The sequence below is a fragment of the Microcaecilia unicolor genome, chromosome 2, assembly GCF_901765095.1.
Source record: "Microcaecilia unicolor chromosome 2, aMicUni1.1, whole genome shotgun sequence".
Taxonomy (NCBI): domain Eukaryota; kingdom Metazoa; phylum Chordata; class Amphibia; order Gymnophiona; family Siphonopidae; genus Microcaecilia; species Microcaecilia unicolor.
Window position 1 is genome coordinate 354334570 of NC_044032.1, and position 22175 is coordinate 354356744.

Sequence of the window (22175 nt, forward strand, 5' to 3'; positions counted from 1 at the left end):
GACCACCAGGGATTCTTCAAACAACGTTGGGGGGGAGAGTTGGGGGAGGTCCCCCCCCCCGTCGCTCGCTGGGAGGGAGGGGGTTCTTTTTTTACGCTGAACCAGCAGGGATTCTTGACAACGCTGGGGGGGGGGAATTGGGGTGGGCTGGAGGTCCGCCGGAACTCCAGCCCACCCCTGTCGCTCGCTGGGGGGGGGGGGTGGTTTGGCCGGCGGCCACCAGGGACCATTTTCTGGGGGTTTGGGGAGGCTAGAGACCCACCAGACCTCCAGCCCTCCCTGAACCTGGGGGGGTGGGATCGTCGGGGGAGGGACCGGAGGTCCGCTGGACCTCCAGCCCCCTGTTGGCAGGTTTGCTTTGGGGGGGAACGGGCTGGACACGGGCTCACCATTCCGTCCCCAATGATCTGCAACCCTAATGCCAGCTCGGAGCTGGCGTAGGGTTTGCCTAGGCAGCCAGCGACCCAAATTGTTGGCGCGCTGACCGCTGATCATTGGCGATGATGCGCTAAGCCCTGTTTTGCATGCATTTGCATACTACTTGCGCAAAGAGCCCTCGAGCGTGTTTCATGCGCTTGAGGGCTCTGATCATGGGGCGGTAGCAAACGCTGGCACTAGTATGGTGCTAACAGCCTCTAGCACTGGAGTTTGCTTTTGATCATCTGCCTGTAAGTGATTAACGCAGGATTATCACATGAACCCTTACCTCCTACAAAATAGGTGTCGGTAAGTGCTAACATGGTAATTTTTTTTAATGGTCACGAGCTAATGGTGACATTAACACATGGCTATTAATGGCAAAAAAAAAAAAAGGAAAATTTGTTTACTGTTGCAGTAAAAATGGCCTTAGCTTGTAGGAAAAACCGCATAAGGGGTGTGCTAAGGACACTTTATACCACAACTTAGTAAAAGACCCCTTTGGTAGTAGACTATTAATAATAGGGTCAGAATGCAGATTGTTTAGTGTTTGAAGGCCCTGTCCTTCCTCTATCAATCAAAAAGGAAAAAAGGTGTTCTCTATTTTTAACATATTAAAACATTCACATTCCTTTAGTAATCTTTAGTAAACCTGTTCGTGTTTACTGTATACCATGTTGATCCTGTAGGTTTAGTTTGTTCCTACCTTGTGGGAGTGTAAGTAGGAGGAGCGTCTCTCCTGGGAAACCTGGCTCTTGTTTCTCTGCTAAGGAGAAGAGTAAATAATATAAAGGCTGTCAGCCTTCAAGGGGACTGTGTAACAAACTGGATCCTTCTTTGCTGTTCTAACAGGTCCTGCAAAACTCACAGCTGTGTTAAAACAAGAAAAAAAAAGGAGGACACTGAAAGCTTCTAGAATGTACAGTTGTACTTCAGATGTGGTAAAGTCATACAGCTTTATTATTTATTTATTTATTTACCAAGGCTTGATGTACAGTGTGGTTTAAAAAGAAAAATTGCCACAGAGTCACATGAAATCAAACATAGAAGGACAATGGAGAGAGGAGAGAGATAATAGACAGTAGTGGTCAAGAAATTTGGGGGGTATGCAAGCATGAAAAGGTTAGTTTTTAGCACTGATTTGAAATTGGCATTGGACGATTCAAGGCGGAGGACAGTGGTAAGGGAGTTTCAGAGCTAGCTCCAATGTAGCTGATGGCAGAGGCACATGTGATATCAAGGTGGATCACAGAGGGAGGGGGAATGGAGAGTTGACCTGTACTGGATGAGCAGAATGAACGAGAAGGCAGTATAAGGGATATGAAGGCGTACAGATAATCCAGGGACGTGGGGAGGCAGCCTTTGTAGATTAGAGTCAGGGTTTTGAAATGGATATGTGTAGAGAGAGTTAGCCAGTGTTCAGAGTGAAAACGTGGAGTGACATGGTCAAAAGGTCTAGAGTTGTGAAGTAAATGAGCAGCAATGGATTGAACAGTTAAGATAATAAAAAAGGTAGACCGACGTAAGGGACTTGCAGTAAAGTGAGATGAGTAATTACCAGGCTGAGAAATAGGGCAAGGGATTGAGGACAGGTGGGAGCAAGGAATAGACAGAATGAATGCAAAGGAGAGCAATAGTAGGAGGAGTGAGTGATAAGCTGATTTGGGGCTTCAAATTCAGGCGGTTATCAAAAAGAATGCCAAGGCTCAGTGTGCTGCTGTGGCTAAGAAAGCAAATAGAATGTTAGGTATTATTAGGAAAGGAATGGAAAGCAAAAATGAAGATGTATAATGCCTTTGTATCACTCCATGGTGCAACGCGCACCTTGATATTGTGTTCAATTCTGGTCGCCACGTCTCAAAAAAGATATAATGGAATTAGAAAGGTGCAGAGAGGGCGACGAAAATGATAAAGGGATGGGACGACATTCCCTATGAGGAAGGCCTAAGCGGCTAGGGCTCTTCAGCTTGGAGAAAATGCTACTGAGGGAGATATGATAGAGGTCTATAAAATAATGAGTGGAGATGAACGGGTAGATGTGAAGCCTCTGTTTACGCTTTCCAAAATACTAGGACCAGGGGGCTTGCGATGAAGCTACAATGTAGTAAATTTAAAACGAATCGGAGAAAATATTTCTTCACTCAACGTATAATTAAACTCTGGAATTCGTTGCCAGAGAATGTGGTAAAGGCGGTTAGCTTAGCAGAGTTTTAAAAAGGTTTGGACGGCTTCCTAAAGGAAAGTCCATAGACCATTATTAAATGGACTTGGGGAAAATCCACTATTTCTGGGATAAGCAGTATAAAATGTTTTGTACTTTTTTGGGCATCTTGCCAGGTATTGTGACCTGGATTGGCCACTGTTGGAAACAGGATGCTGGGCTTGATGGACCTTTGGTCTTTCCTAGTATGGCAATACTTATGTACTTATGTAAGAATTTTAATAGAGTCTTTGTACATGAGTGGGCAGTAATCTGTAAGCAGGAAAAGGGAGTGGCAGTGAAAGGGTTGGCAAATTGGATGACTTCACATTTCTTCGTGTTGAGGAAGAGTCGGTGGTCACTGAGCCAAGAGGATACTTTATGGAGACATGTGTTGAGATCGAAAAGATCGGTTTGGCCAATGGAAAAACGATAGAAGATCTGAATATCATCGATGTAGCAGTATGGAAAACAGTTTTTGCACTGAATAAGGGTGAGAAGTGGGGCAAGAAAGATATTTATTTATTTTATTTGAGACATTTATATCCCACATGATCCCAAACAAGTTCAGGTTCAGTGTGGCTAACAGGAAACAATTACTACAGTACAATGTAAGTAATTTGAGCATACACAAGAAATGGACGATCCAAAAAAAAAAAAATCACCTCTGTATAGTAACCAAAACAAAATACTTAACATGCTCAAGAACTAACAAATTAAATACAGTAGGGGCCAAAATTGAGCCTTGGGAGACACCGAAATGAATAGGAAAGATATCAGAGTGGGAATCTAAATTAGCGGTCTGGCACATTCAGTTAGTGAGATAGCTTTGATACCTTTAGAAAACAATACCAGAAATATCAATAACAATGTAGGTGTTAAAGCAGGAGACCATGATCAATGAGATCAAAGGCTGAAGAGAGGTCGAGGGAAACCACCACCACAGAGGAGTGGTGATCCAGGAAAATGCTGATGGAATTGTGAAAAGCAACCAAGAGGGTCTTAGTGCTGTGATGTTGTCATGTCCCCTACACTTTGTAGCGCCTCTAAATAGTAGTAGTAGTAGTACCTCAATGCAAGTGGCGTCTCGGGGCTGTGCGGGGACCCGTCGACATGCCACACTTGACTGGCACAACCCTAAGCCATCTGTGTGTAGTTCTTCCCTGGGTTTGTTCAGAGAGACGGTGGTTGTAGGCTCCTTGATTGCTTTGCTTCCATGCACCTGTGTCTGCTCTCTCTCTGCCTGGCTTCCAGGCTCCTTGATTGCTTTGTTTCCACCCACCTGTGTCTGCTCTCCCTCTGCCTGGCTTCCTTTACTTCTCTCCTATTGGTCTTCCAGTTCCTCCTCCCCCTGCTCTTGTTCCTATGGCTGTGGCTCCTTCTCCTTGCTGGTTCCTTGTTGATGTCAGATTGCCAGCACTTTATGAACTGAGCTCTTCCTGGACTCCATGCTTCGGCTTCTACTTTGGTAGGTGCAGGGCCGGTCTTAGCAAGTGCGGGGCCCTATGCAGACCAATTTGGTGAACTGATTGTACCTACTTTATATCAGATTTTGCTACTTCATGATTTCCATTCTCAGATTTTAGCTTAGTAATCTTGTCTTCCTGTGATTGCAGTCTAGCTTCCAAATGATTAATTCGAGGGGTCATATCATTAATTACTGGAAGCAGTGTTTTAGCTAATCTGCTAATTGCCATCCACAATTTTTATCAGGAGGAAATATCTGCAGATCTATGTGAAAATAACCCAGATATGTTAGAAACCAGCCTCTTCCAAGCCAGGAGATCTTACTTGCTCAGCTTCTCCAGCAACTAATGTTGGTGGGCCAAATTCCTCTCAGGGAGGCAGACATTTCCAACCCTTGCACCGTCCGCAAGCGTCATTAGATGAGAGAGACACTTCTGATCTCCTGCCTGCATGGAATCCGATTTCGATTTGGCATAAGTGCACAACTGTTGGCGTCAGCAACGATGGCTCACCTCACGTCAACTCCGACCAGGCTCCAGCTTTTCCCGCTCAGTGACTCCCGCCCTCAAGTCCGGAAACAGGAAATACATCAGAAGGCGGGGACATGAGCGGGAAGCTGGAGCCTGAGGTGAGCCGTCGCGCTGCAACTGTCTGTTGTCGCCATTGGGGGCGGGGCCATCGCTGCCTGGGCTGGCTCGCTGGCATCGCTCAGTTAGTCGCGCGGGGTCCGGGGACTCGGGAGCTGACCGGCGGGCTCAGCGGACCCAAGCCGGGAGTGGGCGCCGCGCCGATGGTGACGGGAGCGGAGCGGCCGAGCCGCTGGAATAGGGATCATCTCAGGCGACTAAGGCGAGCAGTGGCAGAGGTCGGAGCGGAGGCACGAGCGAGGCAGAGTTAAGCGCAGGGCCCCCTTAGGCATGCCGTGCGGGGCCCCCTTAGGCGCGGGGCCGTATGCGGTCGCCTTGGTCGCCTCTGCCTAAGACCGGCACTGGGTAGGTGTTACTTGCTCAGTAGTTTGCTTCTTATCTACTTTGTCCCTCGTTGCTGACTTTGCCTGTACCTAGATTACTCTCTTGCCTGCTGCCTGCCTATTGACTTTACCTGTGCCTTGGTTATTCTCTTGCCTGCTGCCTGCCTACTGACTTTGCCTGTACCTGGATTACTATCTTGACCTCCTGCCTACCTACTGCCTTTGCCTGTACCTGGATTAATCTCTTGACCTGCTGCCTGCCTATTGACTTTACCTGTGCCTGGATTACTCTCTTGCCTGTTGTTTGCCTCATTTATGGTCAGTTATTGTAATTAGGGTAACAAGCAAGGAGTGCTCTTATAGAGTTTTAAATACATTTCATCACCATCTAAGAAGGAAATACTAAATAAATCATACAATATACTATATAAAGTAAAAGACACTTTTATATTAGGCTAATATCCTTAATACTGTAGCAAGTTTTAAATTATTGAAAAACTCAAAAACACTAAGATGGAGTCAGCAGTCTAGCAGCGAGAGGGGTGCTATCCAGTCTTTTGCATTGAGTGTCACATGTATGATTATCTCCCAGTTGGTGAGATGTCATATGTTTGCGCCCGATGCAAAGAGCTCCTAGCTCTTAGAGAAAGTGTCCGTTCTCTTGAGGCTAGAGTAGCAGACTTGGTGGAGCTGAGGGAGACAGAGAGGTACATAGAGACCTACAAGGATGTTGTAGAGAAGTCCCACCTCCAGTCTAGTAGCCCTTGTGCTACCTTGGAGGAGGGAGGTCTCCTAGAAGGAGAGCATCACCCTGGTGAAGTAGGAAGTACTGCTGTAGCCAGGACCTGCCCACCAGGGGATGTACTATCCTCTCGCACCGAGGATATGTCTCCAAGTGCTGCCCGGGAGGGAAAGGTTAGGACAGCTGTTGTAGTGGTGATTCGATCATTAGGCATATAGATAGCTGGGTGGCTGGTGGATGTGAGGATCGCCTGGTGACTTGCCTGCCTGATGCGAAGGTGGCGGACCTCACGCGTCACCTAGATAGGATTTTAGATAGTGCTGGGGAGGAGTCCGCTGTCTTGGTACATGTGGGTACCAATGACATAGGAAAATGTGGGAGAGAGGTTCTGGAAGCCAGATTTAGGCTCTTAGGTAGAAAGCTCAAATCCAGATCCTCTAGGGTAGCATTTTCTGAAATGCTACCTGTTCCACGTGCAGGGCCCAAGAGACAGGCAGAGCTCCAGAGTCTCAATGCGTGGATGAGACGATGGTGCAGGGAGGAGGGTTTTAGATTTGTTAGGAACTGGGCAACATTCTGGGGAAGGGGGAGCCTATTCCGAAAGGATGGGCTCCACCTTAACCAGGGCGGGACCAGGCTGCTGGCATCGGCATTTAAAAAGGAGATAGAGCAGCTTTTAAACTAGAAATGGGGGGAGGCCGACAGTCGCTCAAAAGCGCATGGTTCGGGAAAAGGTATCTTGCAAAGATACCTCACAAACAGGGAAGATAGGGTTTCTGGATAGTGAGGTTGCACAACAGACCGTGGTAGACCAGGTGCCCTTAAATACAACTAAAGATCAGACAAAAGATGTCAAATCAATAGTGTCACGTACTAAGCATCATGCAAATAAGAACAACAAACATACTCTGAAATGTCTATATGCAAATGCTAGGAGTCTAAGAAATAAGATGGGAGAGTTGGAATATATTGCACTAAATGAAAAATTGGATATAATAGGCATTACTGAGACCTGGTGGAAGGAGGATAACCAGTGGGACACTGTCATACCGGGGTACAAAGTATATCGTAGTGATAGGGTGGGCCGGACTGGTGGAGGGGTAGCATTGTATATTAATGAGAGCCTTGACTCAGATAGATTACAAATTCAGCAGGACACAAATCACACCTTTGAATCATTGTGGGTTGAAATTCCATGTATAAAAGGGAAAAAAACGGTGATAGGAGTGTACTACCGTCCGCCTCGCCAGGATGAGCAGGTAGACACAGAAATGATAAAAGAAATCAGAGACGCGAACAAATGGGCAATGTGATAATAATGGGTGACTTCAATTATCCAAATATAGACTGGGTAAATGTAACATCGGGACACGCTACAGAGATACAATTCCTTGATGAAATCAAGGACAGCTTTATGGAGCAACTGGTGCAGGAGCCGACGAGAGAAGGAAAAATTCTAGACTTGGTCCTTAGTGGAGCGCATGATCTGGTGAGGGACGTTATGGTACTGGGGCCGCTTGATAACAGTGACCATAATTGATCAGTTTTTGATATCGACCTTGAAGTAACTGTACACAGAAAGTCAAATACGTTAGCGTTAACTTTTAAAAGGAGACTATGATAAAATGAGAAGAACGGTAAAAAAAAAACTTAGGGGGGCAACTGAGAGAATAAAAACTGTACAACAGGCGTGGACGCTGTTCAAAAATACCATCCTGGAGGCCCAGGCCATACACATTCCGCAAATTAGAAAAGAAAGACGGAACTTCAAAAGACAGCCGGCCTGGTTGAAAAGTGAGGTGAAGGAAGCTATTAGGGCTAAAAGAAACGCCTTCAGAAAATGGAAGAAGGAACCGTCTGAAAATAACAAGAAGCAGCATAAGGAGTGTCAAAGCAAATGCAAGGCGCAGATAAAGAAGGCCAAGAGGGATTACGAAAAAAAGATAGCATTAGAGGCAAAAAAAACATAGTAAAAAATTTTTTCGGTATATTAAAAGCAGGAAGCCGGCAAAAGAATTGGTTGGGCCGCTGGATGACCGAGGGGTAAAAGGGGCGATCAAGGAAGACAAAGACGTAGCGGAGAGACTGAATGAATTCTTTGCTTCGGTCTTCAGCGAGGAAGATTTGGGTGGGATATCGGTGTCGGAAATGGTATTTCAAGCGGACGAGTTGGAGAAACTTACTGACTTCACGGTAAACCTGGAGGACGTAATGGGGCAGTTCGGCAAACTGAAGAGTAGCAAATCTCCTGGACCGGATGGTATTCACCCTAGAGTACTGATAGAACTGAAAAATGAGCTTGCGGAGCTACTGCTAGTGATATGCAAGTTATCCTTAAAATCGAGCGTGGTACCGGAAGATTGGAGGGTGGCCAATGTAACGCCCATTTTTAAAAAAGGCTCCAGGGGAGATCCGGGAAATTATAGACCGGTGAGTCTGACGTCGGTGCTGGGGAAAATGGTAGAGGCTATTATTAAAAACAAAATTACAGAGCACATCCGAGGACATGGATTACTGAGACCGAGTCAGCACGGCTTTTGTGTGGGGAAATCTTGCCTAACCAATTTACTTCAATTCTTTGAAGGAGTAAACAAACATGTGGACAAAGGGGAGCCGGTTGATATTGTGTATCTGGATTTTCAAAAGGTGTTTGACAAGGTACCTCATGAAAGGCTACAGAGGAAATTGGAGGGTCATGGGACAGGAGGAAATGTCCTATTGTGGTTTAAAAACTGGTTAAAGGATAGGAAACAGAGAGTGGGGTTAAATGGGCAGTATTCACAATGGAGAAGGGTAGTTAGTGGGGTTCCTCAGGGGTCTGTGCTAGGACCGCTGCTTTTTAATATATTTATAAATGATTTAGAGAGGGAGTAACTAGCGAGGGTAATTAATTGCTGATGACACAAAGTTATTCAAAGTCGTTAACTCGCGACAGGATTGTGAAAAATTACAAGAGGACCTTACGAGACTGGGAGGCTGGGCGGCTAAATGGCAGATGACGTTTAATGTGAGCAAGTGCAAGGTGATGCATGTGGGAAAAAAGAACCTGAATTATAGCTACGTCATGCAAGGTTCCACGTTAGGAGTTATAGACCAAGAAAGGGATCTGGGTGTCGTCGTCGATAACACACTGAAACCTTCTGCTCAGTGTGCTGCTGCGGCTAGGAAAGCGAATAGATGTTGGGTATTATTAGGAAAGGTATGGAAAACAGGTGTGAGGATGTTATAATGCCTTTGTATCGCTCCATGGTGCGACCGCACCTTGAGTATTGTGTTCAATTCTGGTCGCCGCATCTCAAGAAAGATATAGTAGAATTGGAAAAGGTGCAGCGAAGGGCGACTAAAATGATAGCGGGGATGGGACGACTTCTCTATGAAGAAAGACTAAGGAGGCTAGGGCTATTCAGCTTGGAGAAGAGACGGCTGAGGGGAGACATGATAGAGGTATATAAAATAATGAGTGGAGTGGAACAGGTGGATGTGAAGCGTCTGTTCACGCTTTCCAAAAATACTAGGACTAGGGGGCATGCGATTAAACCACAGTGTAGTAAATTTAAAACAAATTGGAGAAAATTTTTCTTCACCCAACGTGTAATTAAACTCTGGAATTCATTGCCGGAAAATGTGGTGAAGGCGGTTAGCTTAGCAGAGATTAAAAAGGGGTTGGACAGTTTCCTAAAGGACAAGTCCATAAACCGCTACTAAACAGACTTGGAAAAATCCAAAATTCCAGGAATAACATGTATAGAATGTTTGTACGTTTGGGAAGCTTGCCAGGTGCCCTTGGCCTGGATTGGCCGCTGTCGTGGACAAGATGCTGGGCTCGATGGACCCTTGGTCTTTTCACAGTATGGCATTACTTATGTACTTATGTACTTATATTGACATTGCCTGTACCTGGATTACTCCCCTGCCTGCTGCCTACCTATTGACTTTGCCTGTACCTGGATTACTCTCTTGCCTGCTGTCTGCCTGGCCAGTACGTTCACCACCCCGCTTCCAGTTCCGTCTCATGTCCTGCAGGCCGCCCGCACCTAGGGGCTCAACCTCTGGGGAACGGCAGTCAGTGCAGGTAAAACCCGGGGTTGTCTGGCTGCCAAGCAGAACCTGGTCCGAGTACTGGGCTCAGTAAGCTGAAGCAATGAGTTTGTCGGACAAACCCGACCTGTCTGAGTTGAATATTTGAATATTACCACACGTGGTCTGGACTCCTCCAGCCTTCTGGGTCCTAACCTGCGGACCTGTTTGACCTGTAAGGGACCCGCTGTCGATTGCAAGTGTAGTTCAGATGTCAACCACGATTCCAGAAATCTCTGCAGATCCAACTCGATGATGGATTCTGGTAGGCCCACCAGACGTAAGTTTCCTCTCCTTGAACGGTTTTCAATGTCGTCAATCTTATCCTCCAGTGTTTTGAGCTTAGACTGCAAGTTTGAATTAGCTGTAGATAACTGCTGCACCTGGTCCTCTAGGTCTGAAACCCACTGGAAGTACTCTGAAAATTCGCCTTGCAATGCCTCTAACCTTCCATCCACTGTGTCGAGTTTATCAGAGACAACTTGCAGGCTTTTGTCCAGCGACAATTCAATAGCTCGTTTCACTTCGGTGACTATCTCTGCCACCCATGCGGAGCTTACGGAAGACGAACCTGAATCTCCTCCGGCCGCCATCTTTGAGACACCCTGAAGCGCTTTCTCCTTCTCGCGGTGGTGCACTTTAGATGTCATCTCTAAGCAGAAATAGGCAGCTTTTCCCAATCTCATGACTTCCTAATCCTTAGCCTTCAAATATCTTACATGGTTTTAGCAAAAATAATTAATATAACTCCAGTTTTGAGGGTTGGGTCTCGGGAGCTCTTCCTACTGACACCCACTCTCTCAGCAAGGCATCACGTGACCTCAAGAAATCCAGTTAATCATTTAACATTAGTGGAACATTGCCACAGAAGCATGGTATGGTCACATTTTTAATATGGTAATACTAGGGCCCAGCTAAGGACCAGGTTATTTTGAGTTAATCTTCACTGGACCAAACTTGCTTTCCTTGCACTGTTTATAGAGTCTGGCTTCCTTGGGCATAGAGAAGGAGGGTCTCTATTTCAATTTTTGTTGTTGGTGGTGGTTTCTTTTTTTTCTCTCTTTTTTTGTGGCTTCCTATTCTGTATTAGATTGGTAGGATGGAATATTGTCACAATTTGGGTTTCTGCCAGGTGCTTGTGACCTGGGTTGGCCACTGTTGGAAACAGGGTACTGGGCTAGATGGACCATTGGTTTATATTATACAGATGAGGGTCTGTCCACGTTCTGCATGTGTGACTGAGGTGAAGGGTTCTGCTAGCATGTAGCATCTATGTAGGAATGTGTAACAGTGCAGTTTGTTCCAGTTTCCCAATAGTAGGTTAACTGCTGCTCCAGAGCCCAGTGTAATATATATAGCACTGTCTTTTCATAGGTGGGTTAGGGCTGTTATGGTGTGGTAAGTTTTGTGTTCTAGGGCAGTGTTTCCTAAATTGGTCTTGGAGTACCTCCTTCCAGTCAGCTTTTCAGGATAGTGATACATGAGCAACCAAAGAGAAATAAAGAGACTGTACTTGTGCTGGACTAAAGCCTGTGAAGTAACAGGGGCGCACATGTTGTGCCAAAACAATAAAGGTTTTTTTTTTCCTTTTGCTTGCAAATCCTGCGTGTATGACTGTGTTTGTGACAGATCCAAGCCATACCCTTGGTCATATTACCACAGAGGTATCCAAGCAATAGCGTATGCTTTTTTTCATCTTCAGCACCAAAGAGGTTAAATCTCTTACACTGCACGTGGGAAGAGATACTTCTAAGAAATGAAAAGTTTAATAATGCCCCCTGTGCATATTCTGAAGAGGAGGGGACAATGAAGCAATAGCATAAAATTACCCTCCACATGTGTACATTGTGTATGTATGGGTCTAGGTGCTTATATGTGGTATGTGACTATTGGAATGGGAGTGTTGAGGGTAATTTTATAAGAGGGTGCTTAGTTTAAAAGGACAAGTAGGTGCCTATTTAGGCACCTAGGGGAGTGAAGAAAGATGGCAGCACATTGCTGAAACTGGCTGCAATCTAGGAGTGAGTTTCTTCATTCTCCTTACCTGGAAAATGCCCTATAAATGGAGGGGCTACATTTGTGGCCCATCTGCAGTGTCCTCTCTCACTACAGGGCAGTTGTGGATTATGGCCTATCTTCAGTCAGTACCTGTAGGACTATCTACAGCAGGATATCTGCTCGAGATGCTGTTGAGAGGTGACTCAGCAAATTTTGGAAACGATTCCTCCCCCCTCCCCTGGAGGAGCTTCAGCAGGGACAGGAAGGAGTCTCCCAGAGTGCTGGTGTTTCCATGGCGCAACCTGAAGAAGTTTCTGTCAGTGATATGCAGAGAGGGCCTGCGTATGAGAGTGGAATTAGGTGGCATGGTGATCCAAGAGTTGTATCTTGGGCTATGGAAGTCAGCATCGAGAGCCTGGCAGCCAGAATGGAGCTTGGGAATGAAGTAGAGTTAGTTATGCTGCCTGAAACATCTTCCTCTCCTGTTCCCCTTTCCATGCCAAGGTCATTGAATATCTCTCTAGAAACCATGTTGTCTGTGCTGGTAAAACTTAATGGTTTACTATGTGTGCCTACTAAAGATATTGTTGCTATTAAGAAGAGTATGGACAAATGATCTCAAACTCAAGAAGGAATTTTGAGGTTAAAGGCAGACTTGAGACAGTAGAATGCTGTGTGGAGGACTTTAAACAAGTACACCTAGCACTGATTGTAAAAAAGAAGTGGTCCGGTGGCAATTAAAACTGTTGGAGAACAATCATAGAAGCCCCAATCTGTGTTTTTTTGAACTTTCCCAGAGTATGTAGGCATGGAGGAGTGGCCTAGTGGTTAGGGTGGTGGACTTTGGTCCTGAGGAACTGAGTTTGATTCCCAGCACAGGCAGCTCCTTGTGACTCTGGGCAAGTCACTTAACCCTCCATTGCCTGCTGCATTGCAACTGCCATGAGTGGGAAAGTGCGGGGTACAAATGTAATAAAAAAAAACATCAAGGGAATTTTTAAAGAGATATTTGCTGGAGGTGTTGCAACTTCCTGAGACAGGTATTCCACCTATTGGAAAAATTTATTATTTTCCAAACAGAGTTGAGACTGTGATCAAGGAACACACAACTGGTATGGTGTCATCTCTTCATAGTTTAGATGTGTTGTCACTAGGAAGGTTGCCTTATCCATCTCTTCTGTCACAGATTACTCCAAGTGACATTTGTTTTCCCAAGATGTTGATATGATCATGAAGCTATACTGTCAATCTCAAGTTTTCTTTTTGGGTCAGAAGATCTGGGTGTTTCCTGAGATTACTAAGCAAATCCAGTCAAGGAGATACCTTTTTCTTACTTTGCACCAAGAGGATCGTTGTCCTGGTGTCTCTTTCTTGTTTTGTTTTGTAAATGTATAATTAAGTATGATAATACCAGCTATGTGGTCTTTGACCCAGAACAGTTGAAAGAATTTCTTGACTGTAGAAACTTATCTAGCGCAGGTTGGGGGAGTATTCCGAAGCTATGATATAGTGCAGGTTGTATATGTTAGGCCTTTACATAGTATTTAATTTTTTATGTTCTCTTTCCTCGCTTGTCATCTCATTTCATTTTCTACCCCCTCTTAATATTTGTTTGTTTGTGATATTTATATCCCACATTATCCCAAACAAGTTTGAGTTCAATGTGGCTTACAGTAAACTGAGATTGAAGGGGGGCAGACTCAAGAAAAATGTCAGGAAGTATTTTTTCCACGGAGAGAGTAGTGGATACTTGGAATGCCCTCCCGCGGGAGGTGGTGGAAATGAAAACGGTAACAGAATTCAAACACGCGTGGGATAAGCATAAAGGAATCCTGTTCAGAAGGAATGGATCCTAAGGAGCTTAGCCGAGATTGGGTGGCAGAGCCGGTGGCGGGAGGCGGAGATAGTGCCGGGCAGACTTATACGGTCTGTGCCAGAGCCGGTGGTGGGAGGCGGGGCTGGTGGTTGGGAGGCGGGGATAGTGCTGGGCAGACTTGTACGGTCTGTGCCCTGAAAAGGACAGGTACAAATCAAGGTAAGGTATACACAGAAAGTAGCACATATGAGTTTATCTTGTAGGGCAGACTGGATGGACCATGCAGGTCTTTTTCTGCCGTCATTTACTATGTTACTATGTATAGGATACATAACAAAGAATAATGCATAAGAAAGTAATTTGTTGTAGGAATCCAATTTTACAATACAGTATCATAAATGTACTGGGATAGTTATTGATGTTTAACATTTAGAAAATCTATAATGAATGAATGAATTTAAAGAAATAATTAAAAAAAAGTAATTAATTTTAATACTTGACATTTTAAGAATGTGTCCATGGCATGTTATCTTTCAAATGTACTGTCAGTTTCTCTAGTGATAGTTTCTGTTACATGATGAAACTATTCCAGAGCACATTTCTGCGCAAAAGGTTATCCTTATTTTCATTTGTATTCTCAGCTTCTGACTAGACTGCAATATTCATGAAAATAAAATCAATAAAAAGGATATTTTTACAAGAAAAAAATCATTTCAAATTATATTTATCTGTCTTGTGCATATCTAAATTTATCTTATGCCTTCCGACCAGAGAATGATATACTGACAGCAGAGAGGGCAGCTTTTCTTTGACTTGGGAGGGGGGGTGTTTGAAAGCAGTAGTACGTTACACTCGCTGTGATTGCCAGGGTCATTTTGTTATGTATTATTATTTCTTTGCCATTTGTTTCTAGAGTTTTGTATTGTGTTAGCGTTTTGGCTTTTTCTTGTATGAGGGTGAAAGATTTCCTTGTATGTAATGTTTTATTCTATAAATATAAAATAAAGAAAAAAACCCACAGTCTATGTGGCTTTATAAAATACTAGCATCATCATCAGAAATTGCACCTATATTGGAAAACATAAAAGGAAAAGCAGGGAAATCTACAACATCCTAGGAATAATTACTGTAACTGCAGATATGCCAAGTCACTCATTTGGCATGTGACACACACATTCAGGCCCCTTCTACAGCTCACACACCTAATGCTGCAATTTCATGAACTGTCACCAGCTCCCACCGGCAAACTGGCATCTTCAGTTTTCTTACACTATTGTAGTGACCCGGCATCTCTCACTTTCTCTGCACCCCCCCCCCCCCCCCCATAGAGGGGCATAATCGAACGCGAATGCCTATCTCCATGGGCGTCTATGTCCGAAAATAGGTACGTGAAGAGGCGGGACAGATCGTATTTTCAAAAAAATGGACGTTTTTCAGCTGGGCGTTTGTTTTTTTTAGCGATAATGGAAACTAAAAACGCCCAGCTCAAAAATGTCCTAATCCGAGCCATTTGGTCATGGGAGGGACCAGGATTCGTAGTACACTCGCCCCCCTGACATGCCAGGACACCAACTGGACACCCTAGAGGTCAGTGCGGTGGACTTCAGACAACGCTCCCACATGCATAGCTCCCTTACCACGGGTGCTGAGCCCCCAACCCCCCTCCCCCAAAACCCACTACCCACAAATGTACAACACTACCATAGCTCTTAGGGGTGAAGGGGGCACCTACATGTGGGTACAGTGGGTTTTGGAGACCTCCCATTTACCAGCACAAGTGTTACAGGTGGGGGGGGGGGGTGGGCCTGGGTCCACCTGGCTGAAGTGCACTGCGGTACCCACTAAAAGTGCTCCAGGGACCTGCATACACGCAGGCCTCTAGGACTTGTTGCTGCTATATAACATTGGCACACCAGTTGACACCTGAAGACTAATCTCTCTGAAAATGTGCTTTATTGGAATAAGCACGCTTACTCACAGTTAACTGCAGATCAGAGGTTGTGCCCCACTGGCAACGAGTCTCGCTGTTACTGAGATGAGCAGTAAGTCAGAGCTGGCAGAATGGTGTACAATGCCCTCTTTCAGCCACATTCAAGGTAAGAACTAAGTTCTGTAACGTGGCTAACACGTGAAAGGGATCTAAAACTGGCTTACAAAAATGGCCACTACTTCATGGACTACCGGAATGAAAACAGGGCACACTCTGACCCAGTAAGCAGGGGGAAAAGCACCATGGGAGTAGAGCCTACCAACTACCAACATCGTGAGCATTTGCCACAAGCTAGTGGAATCTCGGAGCCCAATACCCTACACCCACCACAATGCATTGCTGATGTGACTCTGCAGTGCGCATAACAGAAAAGGTGTCACACTCACCCGAGACCCACATCAGAACCAGGGAAAGGCTGTCAGATGATAGAACACATTCTGCTGTCATAGAGGTTGGTACAGCATTTGAGGCTGGCATAGAGGCTGGAAAAAAAGTTTTTAAAGTGGTTTTTTTTTTGGTGGGAGGGGGTTAGTGACCACTGGGGGAGTCCGGGGAGGTCATCCCCGATTCCCTCCAGTGGTCATGTGGTCAGTTGAGGCACTTTGTCGGGACTTGTTCGTGAAAAAAAAGGGTCCACAAAAAGTGACCCAAAATCACTGTAAAAACGTTTTTTTTTTTTCCGATTATCAGCTAAAGACGCCCATCTCTCCTCGGCTGATATCCACACCCCAGTTCCGCCTTCACCATGCCTCCGACACGCCCCCATCAACTTTACCCGTTTCTGTGAGGGATTGCAGTTGGAAACGCCCTAAATCGGCTTTCGATTATACCGATTTGGGCGCCCACGGGAGAAAGACGCCCATCTCCCGATTTGGGTCGCAATATAGGTGTTTTTCTCTTTCGATTATAAGCAGGTTAGTCTTCTAAACTTGCTTGTGCTAGTAGCACTGCAGAGACACAGTTTCCAGCCAGCATGGGGCCTTTCTTCTGCTGCATCCTCTGATTCTACTTCCAGTTTCTTGGGGAGGGGGGTTTCAAGGCAGAGGAAAGATGCCAGGGCCAGACCAGCATGAAGCAGAGTCTCTTCAGTGCTGCTGGCAGAAGCACATTTGGAGAGCCATGGGGGTGGGGGATGAAGATAGTGTGAGATGCTGGACCAAGGGGGTAGGGGAAGGAAAGGGAGAGAGAGAGAGAGTGTCAGAGAGGAGAGGAGGAAGAGATACAAGGGCGATGGGGGGGGGGGGGGGGGGGGAGGAGGAGAGAAATAGATACCGGGACGGTGGGGAAAGGGGGGTAGAAAGATGGTTGGGGGGGGGGGGGGAAGAGATGCCAAGACCTACAGGGAAAGGTGTTAGACCCGCAAGGGGGAGACTTTAAAATAAATAAAGAAGAGAAAGGAACACTTACTGAACCCCTTAGGAGGGGGCAGGGAGAGAGGAGAGAGAGGGAGAGCTGCTGGCCTAGGGTTTGGGCAGGAGGGAAGGAGAGAGAGGGAGAGATACTAGCATGTGGGGGGGGGGGGGGGGGGGGGAAGATAGGGCCACAGAAGATCAGATGGGTCTTGAAGTTTATGATTCTATTTGCATTATTTGAAATGACGTTTAATTATTACTGTATCACAGTAATGTTGTTTTTGGGTTGAATTGTTGTATACATACACTTCCTCATATTTTTTATTGCAAGTTAAGAGTCTGATTCTCTGTTAGAATTCTGAGTTTTGTTTTTATGTGCAGTTTTACTGGTAATGTAAACCACTCAATGAAGGGCAATATAACAAATGCTTTTAAATAAAATAAATATTCCTTAGTGAAAACTGAAGCAATGAATTAATTTTTAGTCTCTATTATGGCCTTGTCCTCCCTAAGTGCCCCTTTTACCCCTCCGTCATCTAGCAAGTTTGATTCTTTTACTGGCTTCTTGCTTCTAATACATATAAAAAGTAGGGCAGCAGGAAGGTTAAAATTTGTAATCGTAATTAATCACGCGCCTAAAAATTTTAATCACTATGAATTGCATGATTAAAAGATGCCTGCCAGCATCTTATTTCTGCCTTTCCCTCCCTCCCTTCCTCCTCCCCCCCTCCCCTTTGGCACCCCTGGTCCAACATCTCTCCCTCTTTCCTTCCCCTCCTCTCTATGGGCACTATTGCTTTTCTTTGTTCCATCCCCTATAAAAAATAAAGTCACAGGGTCTGCCTGTTTCTTCTTTTTGTTAACCTCACTGAACCCTGATGGGTAGCTGCAGCATATAAGACTCTTATGTAATGTAATATAATTCCACCATGTTCTGCTGGCACAGATTGTAAATGACTGTTTATTTCTAGTTCTTATTCTATGTGTGTGTACATAGGTGGAAACGTTCCAAATTGATTGAGGGTGCCAAACAGAATACAAATTACTCTTCCCTGGACACAATGAAGGAGCTTGCTTAATACTGGGGATGCTGCACACCCGTTGCACCCCAGAGCTGGCTTCGTGTGTGTGTGTGTGTGTATGTATGTGTACAGCCACACATGCACACTTCCACAAATGCCTGTGCACAGACAGACAGGGCCTCAACAGTAGATAATCCCTGATGTGCAAAATGCAAGAGAAAGAAGAGTGGAGAAAGGCATTTTTATGCAAATTTATGCCCTCTCACTAAAGCCTGGAGACTGCATTGGTCATTAGATTATATTTCATTTTATATACCTTAAAAGCCTGCATTAATGTTGTTGACGTTATTTTCAGAGTCCATTTAATCCCGTCAGATGCAACTCTCCAAAACTCCCCAGAGGATACCTTTATCAATCAGCAGACATCGATAGTGGAATAATAAGGTAAGAGCACAATGTGTGACTGAGTGTAGCAGCACTTCTCTGGTGTATGTCGATATGTACTGATGACATCTCAGATTAAAGACTGAAAATTAATTTTGAATTTCAGTGTACATAGCAGTGGCATAGCTACAGGTGGGCCTGTATGGGCACAGGCCCACCCTTGCCCAAGAAAAAAAGTTCAACTGCAGCCACCTTGCTCTCCTCGCTCCCATCCCCAGATCTGGCATTTGGCCACCCTCTCCCTCCCCAATCTACCTCAGCATCTTGGTCAGTGGCAGCAACGGTTGCCTGTGCTGGCCTTGCAGGCTTCCCTCTGCTGTGTCCTGCCCTCACTGACATCACTTCTTGTTTCCTTTCTGGCTGGATGTGACAGAGGGAACCTGTGAGACCTGCAGAGGCAGCGGATGTGTGTCACTGCTGCTGCCGGCAAAGATGCTGAAGTAGAACAGGTGGGAGGAGTGCTGGGCCATGGGTTGTGGGGCATGTGCCAGATCTGGGGCTGGAGGAGAGAGAGAGATGCAAGACAAAGGGGAGGGGGTGGAAGGCCCAGCTAACTTAACAGTGGGCTCACACAAAATAACAGGTCTGGCTACACCACTACTACACGGTCATATAGAAGGCTATTTTCATCTGCCTGCATTGCTGAAAAGTATGTGGGCACTTTCAGTTTGAAAATTGCCTAAGGAAACAATACCTGCAGAAATTTGCACTGACTTTTGCTGTGTGTTCTTTATCTGTGAAACAAAATCCTCCTAATTTTCAAAAATACAAAACTAAGGGCCTCTTTTACTATATCGTGCTAGCAAATGTAACGCAGCCCATTCATAATGAATGGACTGCGGAGCATTTGCTGCGCTGGGAATCGCTAGTGCGGTTTAGTAAAAGAGGTCCTAAGTGCATTGTAGCAGTCCCTGCTCTAACTCTGTCTTCCACTGAATGTGGGTTAAAATATACATAATGTAGAATGATGTATGTAATTGTAGATGCACACAGTTTGGGGCAATTTTCAAAAAGCTCTTTTACCCATATAAATTAGTTTTGAAAATTGTCCTCTCCAATGCTGAAATAAAATGGTACATTTTAAAGTCTGGTTTCCATTATATATGCATCTGTGTTCTAATAATGACTGGAAACACATTAAGTTATTTTGAGGAGAGAAGTAATCAAATCAAATCAATTCTTATATGCCGCTAATATCCCTTTCCAGGGTTCAGTGTGGTTTACATTCTAAGAGGCAGATGCAGCAACCAAACGTAAAAAAATCAAAATCGTTAAAGTCCCTAACGATTTTTAAAAAACGAAGAATGCACCAAAAAAAAAAGTCACACATGCTCAGATCGGTATTCAAACGTACAATGTATCAAAGAATCACAATACACATCGGTAATCGGCCCCTAAATCATGCGCAGAGCAGCCAAGCATTTTGCTGGCTGCTCTGCGCATGCTGCAAACGTAAAAACAAACAAAAAAAAAGCCACAACACATACACGTGGCTACCCGGTCAGCAAAATCCAAAAACAAAGGATCGGGAGGGGGCAAGGGCGCTCATCAGGAGCGTCCTGTATGGACGGCCTTGCCCCCCCCCACCCCCCCCCCGCTGCTCCCCACTTTCCGCCGCTCCCCCCCCCCCCGAAAAAGCAAAATGCTAGCTGCCCCGGTCCCCCTCCCTTCCCTTCCTGTTCCTGTGTTCTGCAGAGCTAACTCCGCCTCCCGTCATTCTTTCGCCCCGTGCCCCGCCCCCGCTGCCCCCCCTGAGGTCGACTACGCCGCTCCCCCCCTCCACCGAGACCCCCCTCCCTATTAACGACCCGAGCAGCGCCTCTCACCTCTTTCTGAAGCGCTGCACGGGCAGGAAGATCTATTGTGTTGGTTGTAGAGTCTCCATGACGTCTCTTCTTCCCTGGCCCAGGCCCCGCCTCCTTCTGATGAGCGCCCTTGCCCCCTCCCGATCCTTTTTTTATTTTTTTTATTTGATGTGTTTTCTGACGTCCTTTGGACCAATCACAGTGCTTTTAGCTCTGCTAATGCGCTGGGATTGGCTCAAAGTTTGTTTATTTTTTCACTTAATGATTTTTCCTGGCACAGAGCTGTCCTAACGAGAGGTCCAGACCTCTCGTTAGATTTCCTGCCTTTTTCCTGCGTAAAGGCAATCGGAAAAGGTTAGTGCATGTCGTTTCAATGGGGTTTTCACACTAATTGCTCATCTCCATTCCGTTTTCGTTAGCTGCTGGCTTCCTCGGTAAAAGCCCTTTGATGCATGCAACGGATCAAATTTTCCTCGTTGGAGGGTCATTAAAGGCTCATTTAGCTTTAGTGCATCTGCCTCTAAGTGAGACAAAAGCTGATAATGTTAGTGTGAGGTGTGGGAATAATTAGAGACCACTGGTGTAATGCATGAGACCAAATTATCAAGGTGGGCTATTGTTAAGATTAGTTATTTTACCACTAACTCGTGCTAATTTAGTGGAGGGCTTATTTTATGCAATGAGACTTAGTTACTTGTAACCCAAAACAGTAAAATAACCCATCTTAATAGTAGCCCATGGTTGTAACTTCCTCCCTTATTCTGTTATTCTGACTTTATCTCCTTTCCTTAGACAGTTCAGTATAAAGAAATACAAATAATTGTTTGCTATTTTAATCAGACTTCTTGTAGGGAGGAAGTGACATCATTGGAAAAGCATAGACACCTGATCAAGCCTGATAAAAATCATGTCAAAACCCTACTACTACTACTACTACTATTTAACATTTCTAAAGCGCTACTAGGGTTACGCAGCGCTGTACAGTTTAACATAGAAGGACAGAACCCCCTGATAGAGTGCCTTACTGGTGGTGGACAGTGCACAGGGGCAGGAGGGCAAGTAGAGAGAATGTCTGTTTGGTATTGGCTTCAGCGATTTTCATGCTTCATACACTGCTGGATCGTATGCAGCTAGTGACGGTGAGGATGTAAATATGGTGGCAGCCATGAGAGGCAACTTGACAGAGAAGTCCAAGGGAAAGGACAGCTTAGCGGAGAAAGTATGAGAGGCATTAAAAAGGGGTTCAGGGAGTTGAAAAATGAACAGTTCATTTTTCAACTCCCTGAGCCCCTTTTTAATGCCTCTCATACTTTCTCCGCTAAGCAGTAGCCAAAAATGAAATAAAAGCGTGGTCACTGAACTAGGAGGCAGATTCACAGATACGCCTCCTTCTCCTCCTTCCCTGAGATCACCGAAGAGGACACTGCTCGCCTTCTTTCTTCCTCTAAGTGCACCACCTGTTCCTCTGATCCGATTCCCACCAATCTGCTTACCAACATCTCTCCTACAGTTATCCCCTCAATCTGTCACATCCTCAACCTCTCTCTCTCCACTGCTACTGTCCCTGACACCTTCAAGCACGCTGTAGTCACACCACTTCTCAAAAAACCTTCACTTGACCCCACCTGTCCCTCCAACTACCGCCCCATCTCTCTTCTACCCTTCCTCTCCAAAATACTTGAACGCGCTGTCCACAGCCGCTGCCTTGATTTCCTCTCCTCTCAGGCCGTCCTCGATCCGCTTCAATCCGGGTTTCGCCCACTACACTCGACAGAAACAGCACTCTCCAAAGTCTGCAACGACCTGTTCCTTGCCAAATCCAAAGGTCACTACTCCATCCTCATCCTCCTCGACCTATCGGCCGCCTTTGACACC

At 45.5% G+C, this 22175-nt stretch overlaps 1 protein-coding gene across 2 annotated transcripts in view; it reads left to right on the top strand.

The window, feature by feature from the left end:
- Window positions 1-1234: 1234 nt before the first annotated feature.
- Window positions 1235-22175, top strand: part of LOC115463743 (TNFAIP3-interacting protein 3-like) — a 152224-nt gene continuing 131283 nt past the window's right edge. For both annotated transcript variants that reach the window (XM_030194486.1, XM_030194487.1), the window contains exons 1-2: window positions 1235-1358; window positions 18407-18495. In XM_030194486.1, the coding sequence (XP_030050346.1) occupies window positions 1335-1358; window positions 18407-18495 (113 nt within the window). In that variant the 5' untranslated portion in view covers window positions 1235-1334. The remainder of the gene's footprint in view (window positions 1359-18406; window positions 18496-22175) is intronic.